Source organism: Balaenoptera physalus (assembly GCF_965194825.1).
Source record: "Balaenoptera physalus genome assembly, chromosome: 1".
Classification (NCBI taxonomy): domain Eukaryota; kingdom Metazoa; phylum Chordata; class Mammalia; order Artiodactyla; family Balaenopteridae; genus Balaenoptera; species Balaenoptera physalus.
The window spans coordinates 140732426-140753805 of record NC_138882.1 but is presented as its reverse complement, the minus strand read 5'-3'; the positions used below and the strand labels follow the sequence as shown (position 1 = coordinate 140753805).

Genomic DNA, 21380 nt, shown 5'->3' with positions numbered 1-21380 from the left:
GTTCTAGAAACAGAACCCAGCTCTATGTGTGATACATTGAAGCTCATCAATTCTTTCTTAGAAAGCAGATATGCTTTACAGTAGTGTTGAGAACTAAAAACCACATGCTCCCTGCTCCCTCGCCCTCCTCCCTAGGGTGTTTGGGACTAAACAGCTGCAAGCTGCCATTTGATTCAACAAAATTAGTGGGTAAAAGGGGCAGCCAGTTTTACTTTCAGTATGTATTTTAGCAAAGGAATGGTAGGGCATCAGATAGATTAATTCGGTGTGTTATGCAGTAACCCAAAGCCTATTAAGCTTGAGAAACACTGTGTATATTTTCTTAGAGTGTCATAATGCACTCAACATGTTAAAAGTTCTAAGAAATTGGCAGCAAAGAAATCTGTTTAACTTATCCACTGTTTCCCCAACTTGTTTGATCAATTTTTCCTTCCTTCCTTTTTTCTTTTTTTTTTAATGACCGTATACCTGGGGTGTGTTAGGCCAAAGTCTAACAAACCTTGGGGCCATGTGGTCTTTTAAGATGATTTTGAGTGACCCTGCACTAATCCATGATGTGTGGACTTCATGGTTTGATTCACAGAGAGCGGTTCTCTCATCTCCAAGTTGTTAAGGGACATTAGACAGCTTTCCCGTGGTAGGCTATGGCTGTTCTCCTTTTATAAGGAAAGGAAATTCAGGCTCAAGGAGTTATAGCGCTAGTGAGTCATGGAATCCCTGAGAGCTATCTGATGCCCAAGTCCACGTGCTCTCCCCTGCATGACACCGCTTTCTGGAACATTCAGCGTTGTCTTTCTGGCAGGGACTGCTTTGGTGTGCTGGATTGTGAATGGTGCATGGTAGACAGCGATGGCAAGACCCACCTGGACAAATCCTACTGTGCGCCCCAGAAAGAATGCTTCGGGGGGATTGTTGGAGCCAAAAGTCCCTATGTTGATGACCTGGGAGCAATAGGTATGTTTCTGGGGAACCCAGAATAATTTGATTCTTGAAAACACATTTTCTTGCCTCTATACTAGGACAAAGATCTTAAAATAATTCTCTACCCTACTTCCCTGATTTCTTGGCCAGTAGTTTTTAGTTGCAAAACCAAGGCAAATAATTACTTCCAAAGCTGGCTAGCTATACTGTGCAGAGTAAGCAGCCATCTTTCCTGCCAAATTTTGCAAGCCTGGAATTCATTCCCATAAAGCTTGTTCTGAGAAATATCAGGCCTGATTTCTGAGCAGCTGAACTGTGGGGTTGTGTGAATGTGAATCCCAGCTGTCAGAAGCACAGGGCCGGTGATGGGCAGAGTGACCCGTGCATATCGCTCTCCTGCCGCTACCTTCCCTCACAACTTTTGAAGGCAGAAATCTTATGGCTACAAGGTAGTATTTAGGTCCTTGAGGTCGGCAAAAGCCAGAGCTGTCCAGTGCAGTGGGGCGGCTTGGGGTGGGGGACAGGGACATTGCTGGGAGGGACACCACTGGGGTCAGGCCCCAAGACCCCAAAAATACTACCTGCATACCCACCCTGAGACCTTCTCAGCGTCTTTCCGGAATTACCACAGGCTCCTCAAGCTTAGTTGGCAAGTGAAAAGATATTTAAGCCTTTAGCTAATGCCTTTTTTGACATCTCCCCACATTAGCCTGTCTGTGGAAGAAAAGCTTTTCCTAGGTGAGGAAGGGTTCTGAGCTCACGTACGACTACCGGACCAGGTTAGGACACGGTTGAAGTGACCTTGCTCCAAGAAGTCCCTTTATGTGCCCACCTGCAGTTTCCTGTCTGAAAAGTGCAGATAGTGTCTTCAAGGGAACCCAATAAGCTTTGAAATTTGATCCTTTTGGGAGGTCACGTGACTGAGCCACTGAAATAAATGACACCATGTAGAGTCAATATGTGCTGAGAGACCCGCGTTGCCCTGCCTCACCTCTGTACTAAGAGTAGCGCACAGCCCGGGGCTGGGCCCGTAGACCGGGCACTGCATGCTTAAGGGATCCTCAACCACTCGCTTATTTCACAAGTCCTTGCCAATTGTGTGCTCTGCAAGCAAGCAACATTTCACCTGAGAACCAGAAATGAAAGGAAGCCCTGTTCCCACATCCCGGTGGGTCTTCTTTAAGGGATTCAAAGCTTAAAGCAGCCGTTCTTACATACCTTCACTTAAACCCCTTCCCACTGCATTCCTTCCCATCTCACCCCCGTCCCCATCTCCTGCTACACTTGGGAAATCTTTATGAAGGACATCTGTTTGTTTACTTTAATGAAGGTGATGAGGTTGTCACATTGAACATGATTAAAAGTGCCCCTGTGGGTCCAGTGGCTGGAGGCATCATGGGCTGCATCATGGTCTTGGTCCTGGCTGTGTACGCATACCGCCATCAGATTCATCGCCGGAATCATCAGCATATGTCTCCTCTTGCTGCCCAAGGTGAGCTCGAAAGGAATCCCAAAGCTCCCCCAGGAGGCAGCAGGCTCCCAGGGCTGTTCCAAGGCGAGAACGACAGTAACCAGTTGTAAGCCTTTAAGCGACTGTAAGACCAGTGCTACATTTCCCGCTACTGTGGAGTAGATTCGGAGGTCCCCAAAGCCTGCTTCCCTCCTTTAGTTCACAGCTCATTCTTTAGGGCCTAAATCCTGCAAGCCCCATTTGATTCCCCAGAAAATCCCTAGATTATCTCTCTCCTTACACAGGCGTGAGGCCGCCATAGCTTGCCTCTGGAATAAGCCAGTCAGGGGAGCTGGGAAGCTGAGTGGGAAATTTTGTTCTTCGCTAAGCTCAGATATGCTGCCTTTGCTGTTCCGAAAAGACGGGCAGACCAAAGATACCTCAGGTCACTACTGGCAAGAACATGAATCTGTTCTATTGCAGCTATTATTACATTGTGTGAATGAACACACATTCAAAGGAATGATCACATCTCTTAAAACAGGATAAGGACTGTCCAACCTGGATAAGGACTTGAAGTCAGATACAAAATGATTAATTGGTAGTTGTGGCTTCCATATCAAGAGTTAAATGTGGTATCTGTGCTCGTTTGCAAGGAACAAAAACCATTTAACAACCATCCCCATCCTCCCTAAAAACCCCTTGGGATGTGTTACCCTGACCTTTGTGGAGATAAGGCTCACTCATCATTTTTCCTGGACTTGGTCAGGAGCCTGGCAGCAGTCATGATTAGTTGATATTGGAATATTTCACTGTGGTCGCAATCCTGTCGGGGGATCATGGGATTGTGTTGTCTGATTTAGTAACTGAGCTGACCGCAAAGCTCTTTCCTCTTGATAAGGTTTGGTTTGACTGAGGATGACGGCCATCCAGTGTTACCTTAGGCCTGGCCTTTTATAGGATTCTGTAGCACCATTTTATCAGCACAGTCAGCCATGGTTTTAGACCCCTTCCTTCCGTTTCAGGTACTTGAGGAGAGGATTAAAGACCTGTTAGCCTCAATCAACATCTTTTCTCCTCTGTCTCCAGAAATCAATCTCAGGTGCCCCTCTGGATTATTCATCTCTTGTTCTCTCTTCTGATTCCTGCTCCCTCCTCCTTAAAAAAAAAAAAAAAAAAATGAGATGGGGCATCAGTTCATTGATGGAATGCTGTCATCCAGTCATCATATGAGCACTCTGCAGGGCATTAAAGTGGGTGATTTTGTTTGATTAAATAGTCATGTTTCTCTCTTTTGAATGACGGGTAGAAATGTCAGTGCGTATGTCCAACCTGGAGAATGACAGAGATGAAAGGGATGATGACGGCCATGAAGACAGAGGCATCAGTGAGTATCCAGGTTGCTTCCATGCAGAACGTGGCAGCAGGAGGCTAATCCAGAATAAATGTGCTTTCTCGTATTAAAGTTTAAGATGCTTTGGCGTGATGGGGTTCTTTTTCTCCCCCATTTTCATTAGGAATAAGCATAGGTATTTGCTTTGTTCTAGTACATCTCAAAAGATTTCAGGGTGTTCTTTGTTGCATTAAGTACTTTGGCCTAAAACACCTTACTCTTCCCTTTCTTTCTCCTCATTACTTTCCAGTATAGCATTTTAGAAAGGGAGTCATCAGGTATGCATTTCTTTTAAATCCCTTAACTAATGTATACAACTCAGGGGGAAAGAAAAGAACATTTCTCTATCAAAAGAGAGCTCCATGTGTGTTGAGATACTTTGGCCTTCAACTATACAGAGTATATCTCCTTGATGCATGTTGGAGATATGTCATTAGGGACCTCTTGCTGCCCCAGTCCTAAAACCAACTCCCCTAATCGTCAGAATTGTTAAAAAAATTTACTCATTCTAGCTCTGCAAGGAATAACTGCCCCCATCATGTGAAAGAGCCTACTTAGCGTAAATGCGCTTGATACAGTAAAAATACCGGCCTAAGAGTGACTAACCATCCTTGCCTTCCACAGTCAGCAATACTCGATTTATAGCCGCGGTCATCGAACGGCACGCACACAGTCCAGAAAGGAGGCGTCGCTACTGGGGTCGCTCGGGAACAGAAAGCGATCATGGTAAGTAAGGTCTGGCTTCCTGCGCTTGAGGCCCTGAGGACCCTGGTGCACTTGTGGGCCAGTGCTCACAAGTTATTTATGCATAAGTAACCCTTCTCTGTCTTTCCTGTTCCATGCTCAGGTAAATTATTTTGACATAGTTTTCCAAAAAGATACATTCCAACATGAAACTTTTATAAGAGCCCCAGGAGAGTTTGGCTTATGGCTCAGCATTCCCAAGCATACGTGAGATGACCTCTGGGCACACAGATTGCCTCCTGGGTTTTCTCCATGAATAAGGGTTCAGATCATCGCAATGGTACCTGCTTACCCATTCACTGAGAACCAGTGGTACCCCACTTGGTTCTCAGTGAATCGGCTTACTCATAGGTCCTGCTGCCCAGTGATGTTGGTTGGCAAACACCAGCATCAACAAGGGCTCTCTTGGCCACATACACTCAGGGCCTGGCAAGAATCCATGCGGTCATCTGGCATCCCCTGCCCTGACCTCCTGCCTGGCCTGGAGCCCCAGGGAAGGCTTCACCAAAGAGACAACACTTACCCTGGGCCTTGAAGGATGATTAAAGAAAAGCGAGGGACAAAGGATATTAGAGGCAAAGGGACTGGTGTGTACAAATTCATGGAGGTGCCTAAAGTGCCTGTAAGATGCTCAGGAAGGGTCGGGGCTGAGTTGTGAAGAGACACTGGGTGCTAAGTGAGCTACCAATTATCAAGTCCACGGCTGTACCAACAGCATGGCCACCATGTACCTTCTCACCTTCCCAGTGCCCGTATGGCTTATTGTCACAGAGAACAGCAGATGTGTCCTACTGTCTAGGCATCCCTGCCACTGTTGCACAAAAATATAACAGAAGTGTACATCCTTTCCTGTAATTGTCAGATCTTTTTGTTTTTCATATAGCTGTTTAATTTTCCAGAAATCTTTCTTTTCTTCCCAGAATCAGGTCTTTTTTTAATGCATAAATAATGCATTTATGCTTTTTTTATTCTGCTTCCTCCACATCTACCCTGAAAAAAAAAAAAATGTCTTCAAGCAGTGTGCTTCCACACCTGTGCTAAAAAATGCAGGAGTAGATATTCGTCAAAGCAACCAATGTCGCCTTTTACACAACAACCAGGTATTCAGATTCCCTTTGGAAAACAGGATAAGCCAAAGGTCTGATTTTTAAACTGGGGACTCTTAATTTGGGCTCTGAATGACATTGTTCCCACCAACTAAATAGAAACTTCTGGTTTCTATGGAGAGTCAAAGCAGAACTTAAATTTCTCAGTTTCTTTGACTTTCTGCCTTTTTTCCAGAAAAACCTTTGAACCTGCATAAATTCATTCTGCCAGGCAGTTCTGTGTCTCTTCTCCTTTGAATAATAAAACAGGTTTGAGGCTACTAAAGTTCAACAGAAATAATTTCTTATTCAGCAGAAATACGGAGTTCTTTCTCTCTCTCTCCCTCTCCCTCTCTCTCTCCCTCTCCCCCCCGCCCCTTCTCTTTCCCCTGGTAGAAACTGCTTCAGTACAAAGTTGGAATTCTGAGTGATGTTTCTAATGTTCCATTAGCCCTCCCATCATCTTAGTAAAAATGGCATATGAAGCAACAGCCGAGATAAAAGGAATAGTGCAGTGTCAGCATCCAAAAGCCAAGGAATCTAGCTAAGGGCTTGCTTTCTTTCATTTTTCACAATAATTGGATCCCTGTTTTCCCCAAAGTTTCTCATGCAGACAGAATGCAATGCCAGAAGAAGTGGAAGACACTGACATTCCACGTAATTCCAAATGCACCACAAAGTCAACAGCATTTAACCGAGTGTTGTCATATCCCTGAACCTGTATGGTGGGTCACTAAAAGTGGAGGCATCAAGCTAAAGTCCCTGTGGTACCTAGAGGATAAGCGATAGGTACACATTAAACACGGAAATCTGATCTACTTCTTTTGTGGCACGTGACTTGCTCAAGCGTGTGTTCTCTTATTTGGTGAAGGTATCAGGCGGGCATCTGCTGTTTGCTTGGCAGAGAGGAAGGAGTTGGGGAAGGGGGCGGGATGGGCCTTATTTCTGCCAGGCAGCGTGGTATAGAAGAGCTTATAAGATACGTCAAGCAGAATTCACGTGGAATCCCACCTCTCCCCTTCTTTCCAGGTAGTGAGACCTTAGTGAAGCTACGTGGACCTCAGTTTCCTAATAATTAAAACAGGATTAGAAATTCCTCCCTGGTAAGGTTATCGTGAGGATGAAGTGAGATAACACATGGCAGGCATGAGCTCAGAGCTGACCTCACCTCCATACCCACTCTGCCCTCAAGGAATTGATAATCCAGCAGGAAACTGTAAATGCATGCATGTATTCACAAGACTGATAAAAGGCTGAATATGACAGCTTCCTTAAAGAAGTGGAACAAAGAAGAAGATGGGAAGAGAGTTCACTTTTATCTGCAAGTAAATCATGTAAGACCCTGGGGGGAGGGGGGACATGCACAAAAGGAAACCTCAAAAGAATAAAATATATAAATATATAAGTATTGAACAGACCAGACTTTCATGGTATGGTTCAGAATGGTGATACTCCCAGAATTAAAACTAAATGTTACCAAGCTAAACTTGGAGACTCCAGGCTGCATTTTTAACTAGAAATATTTCATGTGGCCAACAGAGTTTTGTATTTTAAAAGGACCTAATTTTTAATTTTTGTATCTTAAAAAAAACTACTCAAAATAAGAATGGTTTCTGAAAAGCAGAATCATTTTTATCAACATTCTGACACCATGTAGAATGATTGTTTTCCAGCACTTGACTATTAACTGTTACACTCTGCGTTGCCCATTATTTCTCTTGAAAATATCATATTCTAACTAATCATCAATTGGCTTATTTTTAAGTTAAAAATCACCAGTATGAAAAAAAAAAAAAAAATCACCAGTATGTATTTGTTCCTTGTGAATCTGTGTTTTAGTTACCATCTCATTAGAAACATTACAGATGTACATTAAGCAACATTTTTTCCTTTGTAAATGGGAATTTTTCCCCTAGCGAAGTGAATTCCAAAAGACTTAAAACGCAAATGCTGAACCTTGAAAATCTGGTCAAAAACTACATAGTGCACCACGAAACCATTTTTAGAAGTGCAGAGATATTCTCCTGCAGTTACTCGCTGTGACCACAAAGGGGTGAGTGAGTCCCCAGAGGGACCTAACATCCCTTGCCATCAAGAGGGTTTTCTCAAGAACCGTCAGATAAATACATTAGCAGAATGCCAAAGAGCAAAAGCCTAATTTGACTCTTCTATTCCTTATGGATGCCAGGCCTCCTTCCTGAAGCCTGTTTCGCCTTGAAATTGGCTTTGCAGGAATTTCTCTGCATGCACCTTTGGATAGTAAAGGAGTCTTTCTTTGGAAGTGTTTGTAAATGTCCTCTGTGTCTTAAATGGTGCTGCTTCCTGCGTGGGTCAGAGACCGCGTCTGTCTTATGCATCACTGCTCCCAGCACTCCACAGAATTGCCTGGCGCTGAGTAAATGCTCAGTTAATTTGCTAAGTGAGAGCACGTGTTTGGCTTTCTCCTGCTTCTCTGAAACATGCCACTCCCTCCCTCCAGATTTCCATGAATTACTGAGATAAGAGGAAGCCTGAGTAAGTTACAGAGGGGTTGAGCAATAGTGTCCCACTGAGGAAATAAAACAGAATTGCCCCAGAGGAGTTCCCTTTGGAGGGGTCCCTGCTGGGATTCTCATCAGAAAGCACCAGGAGAAACAGGGCTGCCCCCGAGTTGCCTTGGGAATGGCTGCAAGGTCACCACCCACCTGGGCCTGTGACCAGCCAGGTTCAGAGCACCCCTGGACTCTAAGTCAGAACTCCTGGCAGGGCCCAGTGAATCCTAGAATGTCTTCATTATTAGATGAGACTGGTAAAATGTCACACCAGACAGAACCACAGATTGCTGAAAAAATTATGTGATTTTTTTTTTTTAAGCGCATGCTTTGTGTAAGGCGTAAGTCCTCGTACTTTAAGAAAGAGTTTGCTAATGGACCAGACAGCCCTATATATTTTTGTAATATGGTAAAATCTAAGATAGGGATGTGCACAGAATACCGTTTAAACTCACAGAAGAGACACCAGAACCCCTGTAGGTTGGTATGACTGGGTGGGGTGGATGTTGGTTGGGAAGGTTTCCCAGAAAAGACCTTCAAACATAACATGAAGCACAACAGCAAGATAAGGGAAGGTGGGAAGGTGAGGCAGGCAGAAGGACCACTATGAATTTTACACCACGAATGGGAAAATCAGCTGTCAGTTCTGATGGGTGCTTGTAAATGAGCAGAGTCAGGAAGGCATCCAGGAGGCAAGATGAAGACAGCCTAGCACTAAAGGTTGAGCTAAAAATAATCGACACAGACACTGAGATTTTGCTAAAATGTGTTTTCTAGTACTTTAGTCTCTATGTGTAGAACATCTGTAACTGAGGTTTTAAAGCCTATATTACATTCTAGACTTTGCACTACTGAAGCTGAGAATCTTGTTCTGGCTCCTGACCTCTTAATCTTGGGTAAAGGCATCACTATTCCTCCAGCATCTGAACCTAGAAACCTCAAGGATATTAACCCTCTTGGCATCTTCACCAGGAAGTCCATTTGGTCACCAGAGCCAGCCCTTCCCTGAACTTGAACAGCTGCTTGCTGCACTTAAACACGGCTAGTGTCCCACTTCACGACCTTGCCGTCTTCTCGGGCCGCTGCTCAGTCCCCTGTCCTCTGAGCCTCAGATCCCTCCTTCCTTGTGGCCAGCCTCCTCATTGCCACAAGGGATCACCTTAAAGCGCGCGTTATGTTACTGCCATCTACCTTCCCCCTGCCCTTTGACCAGCCTTCCTGGGCTGGTCTCAGCCTGCCTGTCCAGCCTCATCTCTTGCTCTTTCTCCTACACAGGAAGCTTCTCCCCATTCCTCAAATCCTTGGAGCCTTTCAGTCTTCTGGTCTTTGAATATGCTCATCTCCCTGCCTGAAGTATCTTCCACCCCTTTCTTTACCTAGTGAACCCCTCTCTCCCATGAGGGCCACCTTACGTGTCACTTCCTCCAGGATCCTAAGCCAAGATCATCAGCTTTGATATTCCTTTGTCATGCCTCTGGTTTCGCACCTGTGTTTCCCCTTCTTAACTGTGGGCTTCTCAGAAGCTGGGGCCTCACCTTACCCCTTTTTCTGTTGAGTCCCTAGCCTGGCATCTGGCACCAAGAGGGCACTCAGTAATGATAGACATACAACAGCGAACTCTCCTTCTGTCCTGATTTATGGCCAACGTGCCTGTTTTTCTGGCTGGGTATCTCTACATACGTTATTCACAGACTCTCAAAATCAAGATGTGCAAAAACAAAATTCGTTTCCTTCCCTGAGACTCAGGATCTTGGAGTCACCCTCTCTTATCATCCTGACTGTAAGTTGCAGTCCTCTTTAACCACCCCTCACCCCCCAGCCCCCCACATCAAATTGCTGATGAACTACTACTGTTTCCACCCCAGAGCTGTCTGTCCAATCCCATAGTTTTAATTCAACAACTCTCAGCTGGGCTGTTGCAATAACCTCCTAACTGCCTCCCTCTCTCTCCTTTTTATTCAGCCTCCAAACTGCCACCAGAACTCTCTCTCTCTTTTTTTATATATAAATTTATTTATTTATTTTTGGCTGCGTTGGGTCTTCATTGCACGCAGGCTTTCTCTAGTTGCGGCGAACGGGGGCTACTGTTCATTGCGGTGCGCGGGCTTCTCATTGCAGTGGCTTCTCTTGTGGTGGAGCATGGGCTCTAGGCACGTGGGCTTCAGTAGTTGCAGGACGCGGGCTTCAGTATTTGTGGCTCACTGGCTCTAGAGCGCAGGCTCAGTAGTTGTGGCACACGGGCTCAGTTGCTCCACGACATGTGGGATCTTCCCGGACCAGGGATCGAGTCCACGTTCCCTGCATTGGCAGGCGGATTCTTAACCACTGCGCCACCAGGGAAGTCCCAGAACTCTCTCTTTTTTTTTTTTTATACAGCAGGTTCTTATTAGTCATCAATTTTATACACATCAGTGTATACATGTCAATCCCAATCACCCAATTCAGCACACCACCATCCCCACCCCATGGCGGTTTTCCCCCCTTGGTGTCCATACGTTTGTTCTCTACATCTGTGTCTCAATTTCTGCCCTGCAAACCGGTTCACCTGTACCATTTTTCTGGGTTCCACATACATGCGTTAATATACGATATTTGTTTTACTCTTTCTGAATTACTTCACTCTGTATGACAGTCTCTAGATCCATCCACGTCTCAACAAATCACTCAATTTCGTTCCTTTTTATGGCTGAGTAATATTCCATTGTATATGTGTACCACAACTTATTTATCCATTCGTCTCTCAGTGGACATTTAGGTTGCTTCCATGACCTGGCTATTGCAAATAGTGCTGCAATGAACACTGGGGTGCATGTGTCTTTTTGAATTATGGTTTTCTCTGGGTATATGTCCAGTAGTGGGATTGCTGGATCATATGGTAATTTTATTTTTAGTTTTTTAAGGAACCCCCATACTGTTCTCCAGAGTGGCTGTATCAATTTACATTCCCACCAACAGTGCAAGAGGGTTCCCTTTTCTCCACACCCTCTCCAGCATTTGTTGTTTGTAGATTTTCTGATGATGCCCATTCTAACTGGTGTGAGGTGATACCTCATTGTAGTTTTGATTTGCATTTCTCTAATAATTAGTGATGTTGAGCAGCTTTTCATGTGCCTCTTGGCCATCTGTATGTCTTCTTTGGAGAAATGTCTATTTAGGTCTTCTGCCCATTTTTGGATTGGGGTGTTTGTTTCTTTAATATTGAGCTGCATGAGCTGTTTGGAGATTAATCATTTGTCCGTTGATTCATTAGCAAATATTTTCTCCCATTCTGAGGGTTGTCTTTTCGTCTTGTTTATGGTTTCCTTTGCTGTGCAAAAGCTTTGAAGTTTCATTAGGTCCCATTTGTTTATTTTTCTTTTTATTTCCATTTCTCTAGGAGGTGGATCAAAAAAGATCTTGCTGTGATTTATGTCAAAGAGTGTTCTTCTATGTTTTCCTCTAAGAGTTTTATAGTGTCTGGTCTTACATTTAGGTCTCAAATCCATTTTGAGTTTATTTTTGTGTATGGTGTTAGGGAGTGTTCTAATTTCATTCTTTTACATGTAGCTGTCCAGTTTTCCCAGCACCACTTATTGAAGAGACTGTCTTTTCTCCATTGTATATCTTTGCCTCCTTTGTCATAGATTAGTTGACCATAGGTGCGTGGGTTTATCTCTGGGCTTTCTATCTTGTTCCATTGATCTGTGTTTCTGTTTTTGTGCCAGTACCATATTGTCTTAATTACTGTAGCTTTGTAGTGTAGTCTGAAGTCAGGGAGTCTGATTCCTCCAGCTCCATTTTTTTCCCTCAAGACTGCTTTGGCTATTAGGGGTCTTTTGTGTCTCCATACAAATTTTAAGATTATTTGTTCTAGTTCTGTAAAAGTGCCATTGGTAATTTGATAGGGATTGCATTGAATCTGTAGATTGCTTTGGGTAGTATAGTCATTTTCACAATATTGATTCTTCCAATCCAAGAACATGGTATATCTCTCCATCTGTTGGTATCATCTTTAACTTCTTTCATCAGTGTCTTATAGTTTTCTGCATACAGGTCTTTTGTCTCCCTAGGTAGGTTGATTCCTAGGTATTTTATTCTTTTTGTTGCAATGGTAAATGGGAGTGTTCCTTAATTTCTCTTTCAGATTTTTCATCATGAGTGTATAGGAATGCAAGAGATTTCTGTGCATTAATTTTGTATCCTGCACCTTTACCAAATTCATTAATTAGCTCTAGCAGTTTTCTGGTGGCATTTTTAGGATTCTCTATGTACAGTATCATGTCATCTGCAAACAGTGACAGTTTTACTTCCTCTTTTCCAATTTGTATTCCTTTTATTTCTTTTTCTTCTCTGATTGCCTTGGCTAGGACTTCCAAAACTATGTTGAATAATAGTGGTGAGAGTGGACATCCTTGTCTCGTTCCTGATCTTAGAGGAAATGCTTTCAGGTTTTCACCATTGAGAATGATGTTTGCTGTGGGTCTGTCGTATACAGCCTTTATTATGTTAAGGTAGGTTCCCTCTATGCCCACTTTCTGGAGAGTTTTTATCATAAATGGGTGTTGAATTTTGTCAAAAGCTTTTCCTGCATCTATTGAGATGACCATATGGTTTTTATTCTTCAGTTTGTTAATATGGTGTATCACATTGATTGATTTGCGTATATTGAAGAATCCTTGCATCCCTGGGATAAATCCCACTTGATCGTGGTGTATGATCCTTTTAATGTGTTATTGGATTCTGTTTGCTAGTATTTTGTTGAGGATTTTTGCATCTCTATTCATCACTGATATTGGTCTGTAATTTTCTTTTTATGTAGTATCTTTGTCTGGTTTTGGTATCAGGGTGATGGTGGCCTCATAGAATGAGTTTGGGAGTGTCCCTTCCTCTGCAATTTTTTGGAAGAGTTTGAGAAGGATCGGTGTTAGCTCTTCTCTAAATGTTTGGTAGAATTCACCTGTGAAGCCATCTGGTCCTGGACTTTTGTTTGTTGGAAGATTTTTAATCACAGTTTCAATTTCATTACTTGTGATTGGTCTGTTCATATTTTCTATTTCTTCCTGGTTCAGTCTTGGAAGATTATACCTTTCTAAGAATTTGTCCATTTCTTCCAAGTTGTTCATTTTATTGGCATAGAGTTGCTTGTAGTAGTCTCTTAGAATTCTTTGTATTTCTGCGGTGTCTGTTGTAACTTCTCCTTTTTCATTTCTAATTTTATTGATTTGAGTCCTCTCCCTCTTTTTCTTGATGAGTCTGGCTAATGGTTTATCAATTTTGTTTATCTTCTCAGAGAACCAGCTTTTAATTTTATTGATCTTTGCTATTGTTTTCTTTGTTTCTATTTCATTTATTTCTGCTCTGATCTTTATTTCTTTCCTTCTGCTCTCTTTGGGTTTTGTTTGTTCTTCTTTCTCTAGTTCCTTTAGGTGTAAGGTTAGATTGTTTACGTGAGATTTTTCTTGTTTCTTGAGGTAGGCTTGTATAGCTATAAACTTACCTGTTAGAACTGCTTTTGCTGCATCCCATAGGTTTTGTATCATCGTGTTTTCATTGTCATTTGTCTCTAGGTATTTTTTGATTTCCTCTTTGATTTCTTCAGTGATCTCTTGGTTATTTAGTAACGTATTGTTTAGCCTCATGTGTTTGTGTTTTTTACATTTTTTTCCCTGTAATTCATTTCTAATCTCATAGCGTTGTGGTCAGAAAAGATGCTTGATATGATTTCAATTTTCTTAAATTTACTGAGGCTTGATTTGTGACCCAAGATGTGATCTATCCTGGAGAATGTTCCATGCGCACTTGAGAAGAAAGTGTAATCTGCTGTTTTTGGATGGAATGTCCTATAAATATCAATTAAATCTATCTGGTCTATTGTGTCATTTAAAGCTTCTGTTTCCTTATTTATTTTCATTTTGGATGATCTGTCCATTGGTGTAAGTGAGGTGTTAAAGTCCCCCACTATTATTGTGTTACTGTCGATTTCCTCTTTTATAGCTGTTAACAGTTGCCTTATGTATGGAGGTGCTCCTATGTTGGGTGAATATATATTTATAATTGTTATATCTTCTTCTTGGATTGATCCCTTGATCATTATGTAGTGTCCTTCCTTGTCTATTGTAACATTCTTTATTTTAAAGTCTATCTTATCTGATATGAGTATAGCTACTCCAGCTTTCTTTTGATTTCCATTTGCATGCAATATCTTTTTCCATCCCTTCACTTTCAGTCTTTATGTGTCCCTAGGTCTGAAGTGGGTCTCTTGTAGACAGCATATATATGGGTCTTGTTTTTGTATCCATTCAGCAAGCCTGTGTCTTTTGGTTGGAGCATTTAATCCATTCACGTTTAAGGTAATTATTGATATGTATGTTCCTATGACCACTTTCTTAATTGTTTTGGGTTTGTTTTTGTAGGTCCTTTTCTTCTCTTGTGTTTCCCACTTAGAGAAGTTCCTTTAGCATTTGTTGTAGAACTGGTTTGGTGGTGCTGAATTCTCTTAGCTTTTGCTTGTCTGTAAAGCTTTTGATTTCTCCAATCGAATCTGAATGAGATCCTTGCCGGGTAGAGTAATCTTGGTTGTAGGTTCTTCCCTTTCATCACTTTAAGTATATCATGCCACTCCCTTCTGGCTTGTAGAGTTTCTGCTGAGAAATCAGCTTTTAACCTTATGGGAGTTCCCTTGTATGTTATTTGTCGTTTTTCCCTTGCTGCTTTCAATAATTTTTCTTTGTCTTTAATTTTTGCCACTTTGATTACTATGTGTCTCGGCGTGTTTCTCCTTGGGTTCATCCTGTATGGGACTCTCTGCGCTTCCTGGACTTGGGTGGCTATTTCCTTTCCCATGTTGGGGAAGTTTTCGACTATAATCTCTCCAAATATTTTCTCAGGTCCTTTCTCTCTCTCTTCTCCTTCTGGAACCCCTATCATGCGAATGTTGTTGCGTTGAATGCTGTCCCAGAGGTCTCTTAGGCTGTCTTCATTTCTTTTCATTCTTTTTTCTTTATTCTGTTCTGCAGCAGTGAATTCCACCATTCTGTCTTCCAGGTTACTTATCCGTTCTTCTGCCTCAGTTATTCTGCTACTGATTCCTTCTAATGTAGTTTTCATTTCAGTTATTGTATTGTTCTTCTCGTTTGTTTGTTCCTTAATTCTTCTAGGCCTTTGTTAAACATTTCTTGCATCTTCTCGATCCTCCATTCTTTTTCTGAGGTCCTGGATCATCTTCACTATCATTATTCTGAATTCTTTTTCTGGAAGGTTGCCTATCTCCACTTCATTTAGTTGTTTTTCTGGGGTTTTATCTTGTTCCTTCAACTGGTACATAGCCCTCTGCCTTTTTATCTTGTCTGTCTTTCTGTGAATGTGGTTTTTGTTTCACAGTCTGCAGGATTGTAGTTCTTCTTCCTTCTGCTGTCTGCCCTCTGGTGGATGAGACTATCTAAGAGGCTTGTGTAAGTTTCCTGATGGGAGGGACTCCAGAACTCTCTTTTTAAAATACAGAAATGATCGTGCTATTTTTCTGGTCTGCTCAAAACCTTGTAAGTTAAAGTCTCTCCTCCATCTACCTGCTAGCACTCATCCTAGCCACGTGGTGTAGGAATAGCCTTGTGTTTCTACACCTCTTGGCCATACTCGTCTGTTCCTTTACTCCTAGCCACTTCACCAAACTCCTACTCATCCATTTAAGCCCAACTAAAGTATGAGTTCTCCTGTGATGCTTTCCCAGTCCTTCAGCCAGCATTTGTTAAGCCCTCTGCTGGATTTCAATTAAACCTCCATTATAGCACTTACCATTATCTGCACTAGAATAAGCCTAATTTTGTAAATATGTGTCTCTTACTCAGTGGTGAAATCCTTAAGGAAAAGGGACATCTCTTATTCGTGTTTCATAGTCTCTCCTTTCAGCCTCCTGATGGTCTTCAATAAATGAATAATTGAACTGAGCTATGCTTGTACTTGTTTTATTTCTCAAGCACTAGCGTAACAGCTCCTTGTGCAGGGATCAGGTTTTCGTCTCTGGGTCTCCTGCAGTGCCCAACACAGTGTCTTATACATAGTAGGTGCCTGATAAATATTTGTTGAGTGGGACTGAAAGAATTATGTTGTTTGAACAACATTTCATTGAGGACTGAGAATTGCCTTTCTCATTTTTGCACGAAGCATAACATTTTCAACCACAAACTATTCCTGCTTGGTTAGTATGCAAGCATGTCAGTTTTGCAGCCACGGATGTGACTAGCGCTACCCACGGGTGAGTGCTGATTGATGCTAACTGTAGATGCAGTGGAAATATTAATGAGCTGTCACTTCTCAAAATTCTTAAAGGGGATTTTTTTTTTGCAATATTTAAAAACATGCCAAGGTTCTTGGAATGAAATCCTTTGATCAGCAAGGGCATTTTCTTTTGAAACATGTATTACTTAGAATACCAAAAGAGATTAATCTTTAAATACAGTGAACCAGCTTACACAGAGAATAGCTGATTCTTTTGCTAGTTGCTATGAATGTATGCAGAGTTAGTGTTTTGTTAGGGACTGGAACTCAGGCAAGTTCATTAACCTCTCTGATCATCATTTCCCTCACCTGTAAAATGGACGTTAAAATACGTGCCTTGTTGGTGTGTAGGAATTACATGACACCAGGGCTGCCATGGTGGCAGCTGTTTTTGTTCTTACTGTGGCCTCACATTCAGGCATTTTGAAGCTCAGCTTCCCCCACCAGCCCCCAACTGATCTGAGTCCTGTTAGGATCTTTGTCTTGAAGCTGTTTGTTTTTTCCCCTCAAAAATAAAAAATAGCCTTAATCTTATCTCAGGGAAAAGTGTAGGAGGATATTTCCCCAAATGTCAGTTGTGGGGTCTATGGATCAGAAAGGATTGGGGTGATTTTTGATTTGGTTTTGTTGGTTTGGGCATTTGGGGAAAGGGTTCTTGTTCATATTGTCTAAAATGATTATGTATTTATTGTGTAATTGCTTTAAGGCAAGAGCTAACGAAAGATCTCTTTAAAAATAAGTCACTTCGAGGTCTGCTGACAGTCTGCAAACATTGACACTTATGTAACACAAAGGTAGGAGCGCCTCCCAGTGCCCCAGAAATCTGCAGTGACGTCTCCTCCCTGCATCTGGAAGCCCTCAGCTGCCTGTTTGTTGTGTTCATCTTCTAGGTTACAGCACCATGAGCCCACAGGAAGACAGCGAAAACCCTCCGTGCACCAACGACCCCTTGTCGGCCGGGGTGGACGTGGGAAACCACGACGAAGACTTGGAGCTGGACACCCCACCTCAGACTGCTGCCCTCCTAAGTCACAAGTTCCACCACTACCGCCTACACCACCCCACGCTGCATCACGGCCACCACCTGCAGGCGGCCGTGACCGTACACACTGTCGACGCGGAATGCTAACCTCCTCACCTCCATCAGAAGATGAGATCTGGGAGATATGGAATGTTCTGGAGGGAGAAAGAGCCAGCATCAAATCCACTTGTGTCTGTGCTTTGTCCAGAGTCGTTTAACTCGTTTTCCTGCCTGTTAACATATTTCAAAACAAGAGAAACAACGACAAAAATCACATTTGTGAAGATGCGAGGCTGGTTGTGAAATGGAGGGGAAATAAGTCTGATTAATGAACCTGCCGTAATACCAACGGAATGAACAGAAGCAAACCTCTAAACAGAGGTGGAACCTACAAATGAAACATTGGGAGCCTTGGTTAAGCTGAGCCAGGGGAATGTTCCGAGGAGCCCGAAACATTCGGCTCTCCTTAACCGGAAGAGAGAAAAATATGCTCCAGCGGAGACTGGGAATGTGGCACATGCAGAGAGAAATGTGTGCTTTGAAGATTTCACCTGGTTTCTTAGCGGTACCTAGACACCACAGTTGCTGTATGGAACTCATGTTAAGCTCTAAATGATGCATCTCAAAATTTCTAAGTAAAGGATTATTTTTCTACTATTTATTGAACTTTCAAACATTCTCACACTTTGGGGGAAAGAAAAGGAAACACATGAGAAATTTTCACCAATTATCCCTAGCTGTTTTGTGTGTAATGAAGTGGGTCTTTGATTAAGGAGTTCTAGACCTTATTTAACTGATACCATCCCACTGCCTCACTCCACAAAAATGGGGAAATGAAGAAATCTTTCTCTCTGACTTGTTTACATATGTTTTCTTTAGAACATCATTTCATGGAAATAGATCTTGATTTGCAATGCAGTATTCTTTTCTGTGTTTGACAGAGGTGGTGACAGAGGTGGGGAGGGGCAGAGGAATCCGGGAAGCTTTTAAAGAAATGTTATGTTTCTTTTTAACTAATTTCCATTTCCCATACAGTGCTTTCCTTAGGTTTCTACAAAACCTAATATTACACCCCCAGCCTTTCAGCTAAAGGAGGGTTGGATTTATTCTCCTTTTTTTAGAGACTATAAATTTTTTAATGTCCCATTTTGATTCTGAGAATGTTGAACGCATAAAGGAAGAAGTTTTTCAGATTCAAAATTTTGATTCTTAAATAAAGATTTCTTTTGAAATCATAGTTAAAAGCTGCTGCCAGTCATCCAAGAAGATACCCACCAAACTGCTTTGTGATGTATACAGAGTTTAATCAAATCTGGCTAATATAACATGGGGCATTGTAATTTTAAAGTAGTGTTCTAATTACAGTGATGTATTTTAGATTCACATTTTGTGATCCAAATATGTTATAAAGACATTCTTGCACCGTGTGTGTGGTAAATCTCCGTTTATATGTAGTTGGAAAAAATTCACTGAATAATGTTTTAATGATAGGGTATTACGATATAATGTAAAAAAAAAAATAAAAGTGGTTCTTCAGCAGTACAGAAAATAAACTATATGTGTGCTATCAGGAAACCTCTTCATACTGTGTATAAAATTGCAGTCTAGTGAAATAAACTGTATGAACGGACAGTCTTAGTGGCTATAGTGATTTGTTTGTGGACCACTTCTTGTGCCTCAAGGCAAATTACATTCACTTTGTAACCTAGCAGATCAGTTGCCAAACTGAAAGTAGGCCTCCTTTCAGTGCCACAGTCAACTTCAGGGGCTTCCTGACCATCTTGACTATGCAAAGAAATTTAAGACTCTAATGGGATAAAATTAAAAGCAAATAAAATGTGTGGATCGTAGCTCCCCCTTTCTGAGCATCTAAATTCGTGTCATTAATAATAAATAAATGGCTGTTCTCTAACTGCTGGAGGGAATGAATGACTTTCCTGTCTTCCCAGAATATTAAACCTCTCCATGTAACACTGGGGTCATTTCTCAAGTTGAGAGGCTTTGTGTTATGACACTAGCCTCTTGATGGAGGGGAACCTGGTTGTTTTCAAGAAAAGAGTCACAAAACTTAGAGCTTAAAAAATAAAATACGGACAGCCTACTCAAAGACAATGAGAGAAATGTATTTTGTGTCTTTTGTGATAAGAATCTCTCCCCATCCTGAACTTTCAGGAAAAGTGACTGAATACTTATACGTGAATAAGAACATAACCAAGTTTTGCAGTTCCTGGAGAATATGACATACAGGTTTGTGCAGTTTGGGTTGAAGTTTTGGTCTGCTAAGTTACCTTTTGTCTTCTTCCCCAAGCATTGCATATAATGTTGTTTAAACATTTCTTGTTTGTGTTCTTGTTGTTATTTAAAAGGAAAAAATATGGTTTTGGAAACTTTTCATCATGGCAATCAATATTGGCTCCTTTTGCCCCACAGATTACATTGCTTGTTTGTTTTTGTTTGTTTGTTTTCTTTTGTTTTTTTAAGTAATTTTTATTGCTGTATAGTTGATTTACAATTTTGTGTGAGTTTCTGCTGTACAGCAGAGTGAATCAGTTATAATATGCATATATACACTCTTTTTTAGATTCTATTCCCATATAGGTCACTACAGAGTATTGAGTAGAGTTCCCTGTGCTATACAGTAGTTTCTTATTAGTTATCTATTTTACGTATAGTAGTGTGTATATGTCAATCCCAATCTCCCAATTTATCCCTCCTCCCCCTTTGCCCCTTGGTAGCCATAAGTTTGTTTTCTACATCTGTGACTCTATTTCTGTTTTGTAAATAGGTTCATTTGTACCATTTTTTTTAGATTCCACATATAGGCGATATCATATGATATTTGTCTTTGTCTGACTTCACTCAGTATGACAATCTCTAGGTCCATCCATGTCGCTGCAAATGGCATTATTTCTTTGTTTTTTATGGCTGAGTAATATTCCATTGTGTATATGTACCTCATCTTCTTTATTCATTCTTCTGTCGATGGACATTTAGGTCGCTTCCATGTCTTGGCTATTGTAAATAGTGCTGCAATGAACATTGGGGTGCATGTATCCTTTCAAACCAAGTTTTTCTCCGGATATATGCCCAGGAGTGGGATTGCTGGATCATATGGTAACTCTACTTTTAGTTTTTTAAGGAATCTCCATGCTGTTCTCCATAGTGACTATACCAATTTACATTCCCACCAGCAGTGCAAGAGGATTCCCTTTTCTCCACACCCTCTCCAGCATTTATTGTAGGTTTTTTGATGATGGCCATTCTGACCAGTGTGAGGTGTTACCTCATTGTAGTTTTTTGGTTTTTTTTTTTTAGGTAAATTAAAGCTATTGTGTCTTTATTTTTAGCATTTTTTTAATCTTTATTTTTTTTAACATCTTAATTGCTTTACAATGGTGTGTTAGTTTCTGCTTTATACAAAGTGAATCAGACAGCTTGCGTCTCCCTCCCACCCTCCCTATCCTACCCCTCTAGGTGGTCACAAAGCACTGAGCTGATCTCCCTGTGCTATGCAGCTGCTTCCCACTAGCTATCTATTTTACATTTGGTAGTGTATATATGTCCATGCCACTCTCTCACTTCGTCCCAGCTTACCCTTCTCCCTCCTCGTGTCTTCAAGTCCGTTCTCTACGTCTGCGTCTTTATTCTTGCCCTGCCCCTAGGTTCATGAGAACCTTTTTTTTTTTTAGATTCCATATATGTGTGTTAGCATATGGTATTTGTTTTTCTCTTTCTGACTTACTTCACTCTGTCTGACAGACTCTAGGTCCATCCACCTCACTACAAATAACTCAATTTTGTTTCTTTTTATGGCTGAGTAATATTCCATTGTATATATGTGCCACATCTTCTTTATCCATTTGTCTGTCGATGAACACTTAGGTTGCTTCCAGGTCCTGGCTATTGTAAATAGTGCTGCAATGAACATTATGGTACATGACTCTTTTTGAATTATGATTTTCTCTGGGTATATGCCCAGTAG

General features: G+C 41.6%; 1 protein-coding gene across 4 annotated transcripts in view; it reads left to right on the top strand.

The window, feature by feature from the left end:
* The window catches only part of CACHD1 (cache domain containing 1), a 234350-nt gene that overhangs the window by 198104 nt on the left and 14866 nt on the right, over window positions 1-21380 (top strand). For 2 of the 4 annotated variants that reach the window (XM_082453324.1, XM_082453326.1), the window contains 5 exons: window positions 803-954; window positions 2252-2413; window positions 3681-3758; window positions 4389-4490; window positions 17268-19030. In XM_082453324.1, coding sequence (XP_082309450.1) covers window positions 803-954; window positions 2252-2413; window positions 3681-3758; window positions 4389-4490; window positions 17268-17506 — 733 coding nt within the window. In that variant the 3' untranslated portion in view covers window positions 17507-19030. Of the gene's footprint in view, window positions 1-802; window positions 955-2251; window positions 2414-3680; window positions 3759-4388; window positions 4491-6622; window positions 6928-17267; window positions 19031-21380 lie in introns of those variants that run through there. The other 2 variants (XR_014261476.1, XM_082453325.1) reach the window with 2 other exon arrangements.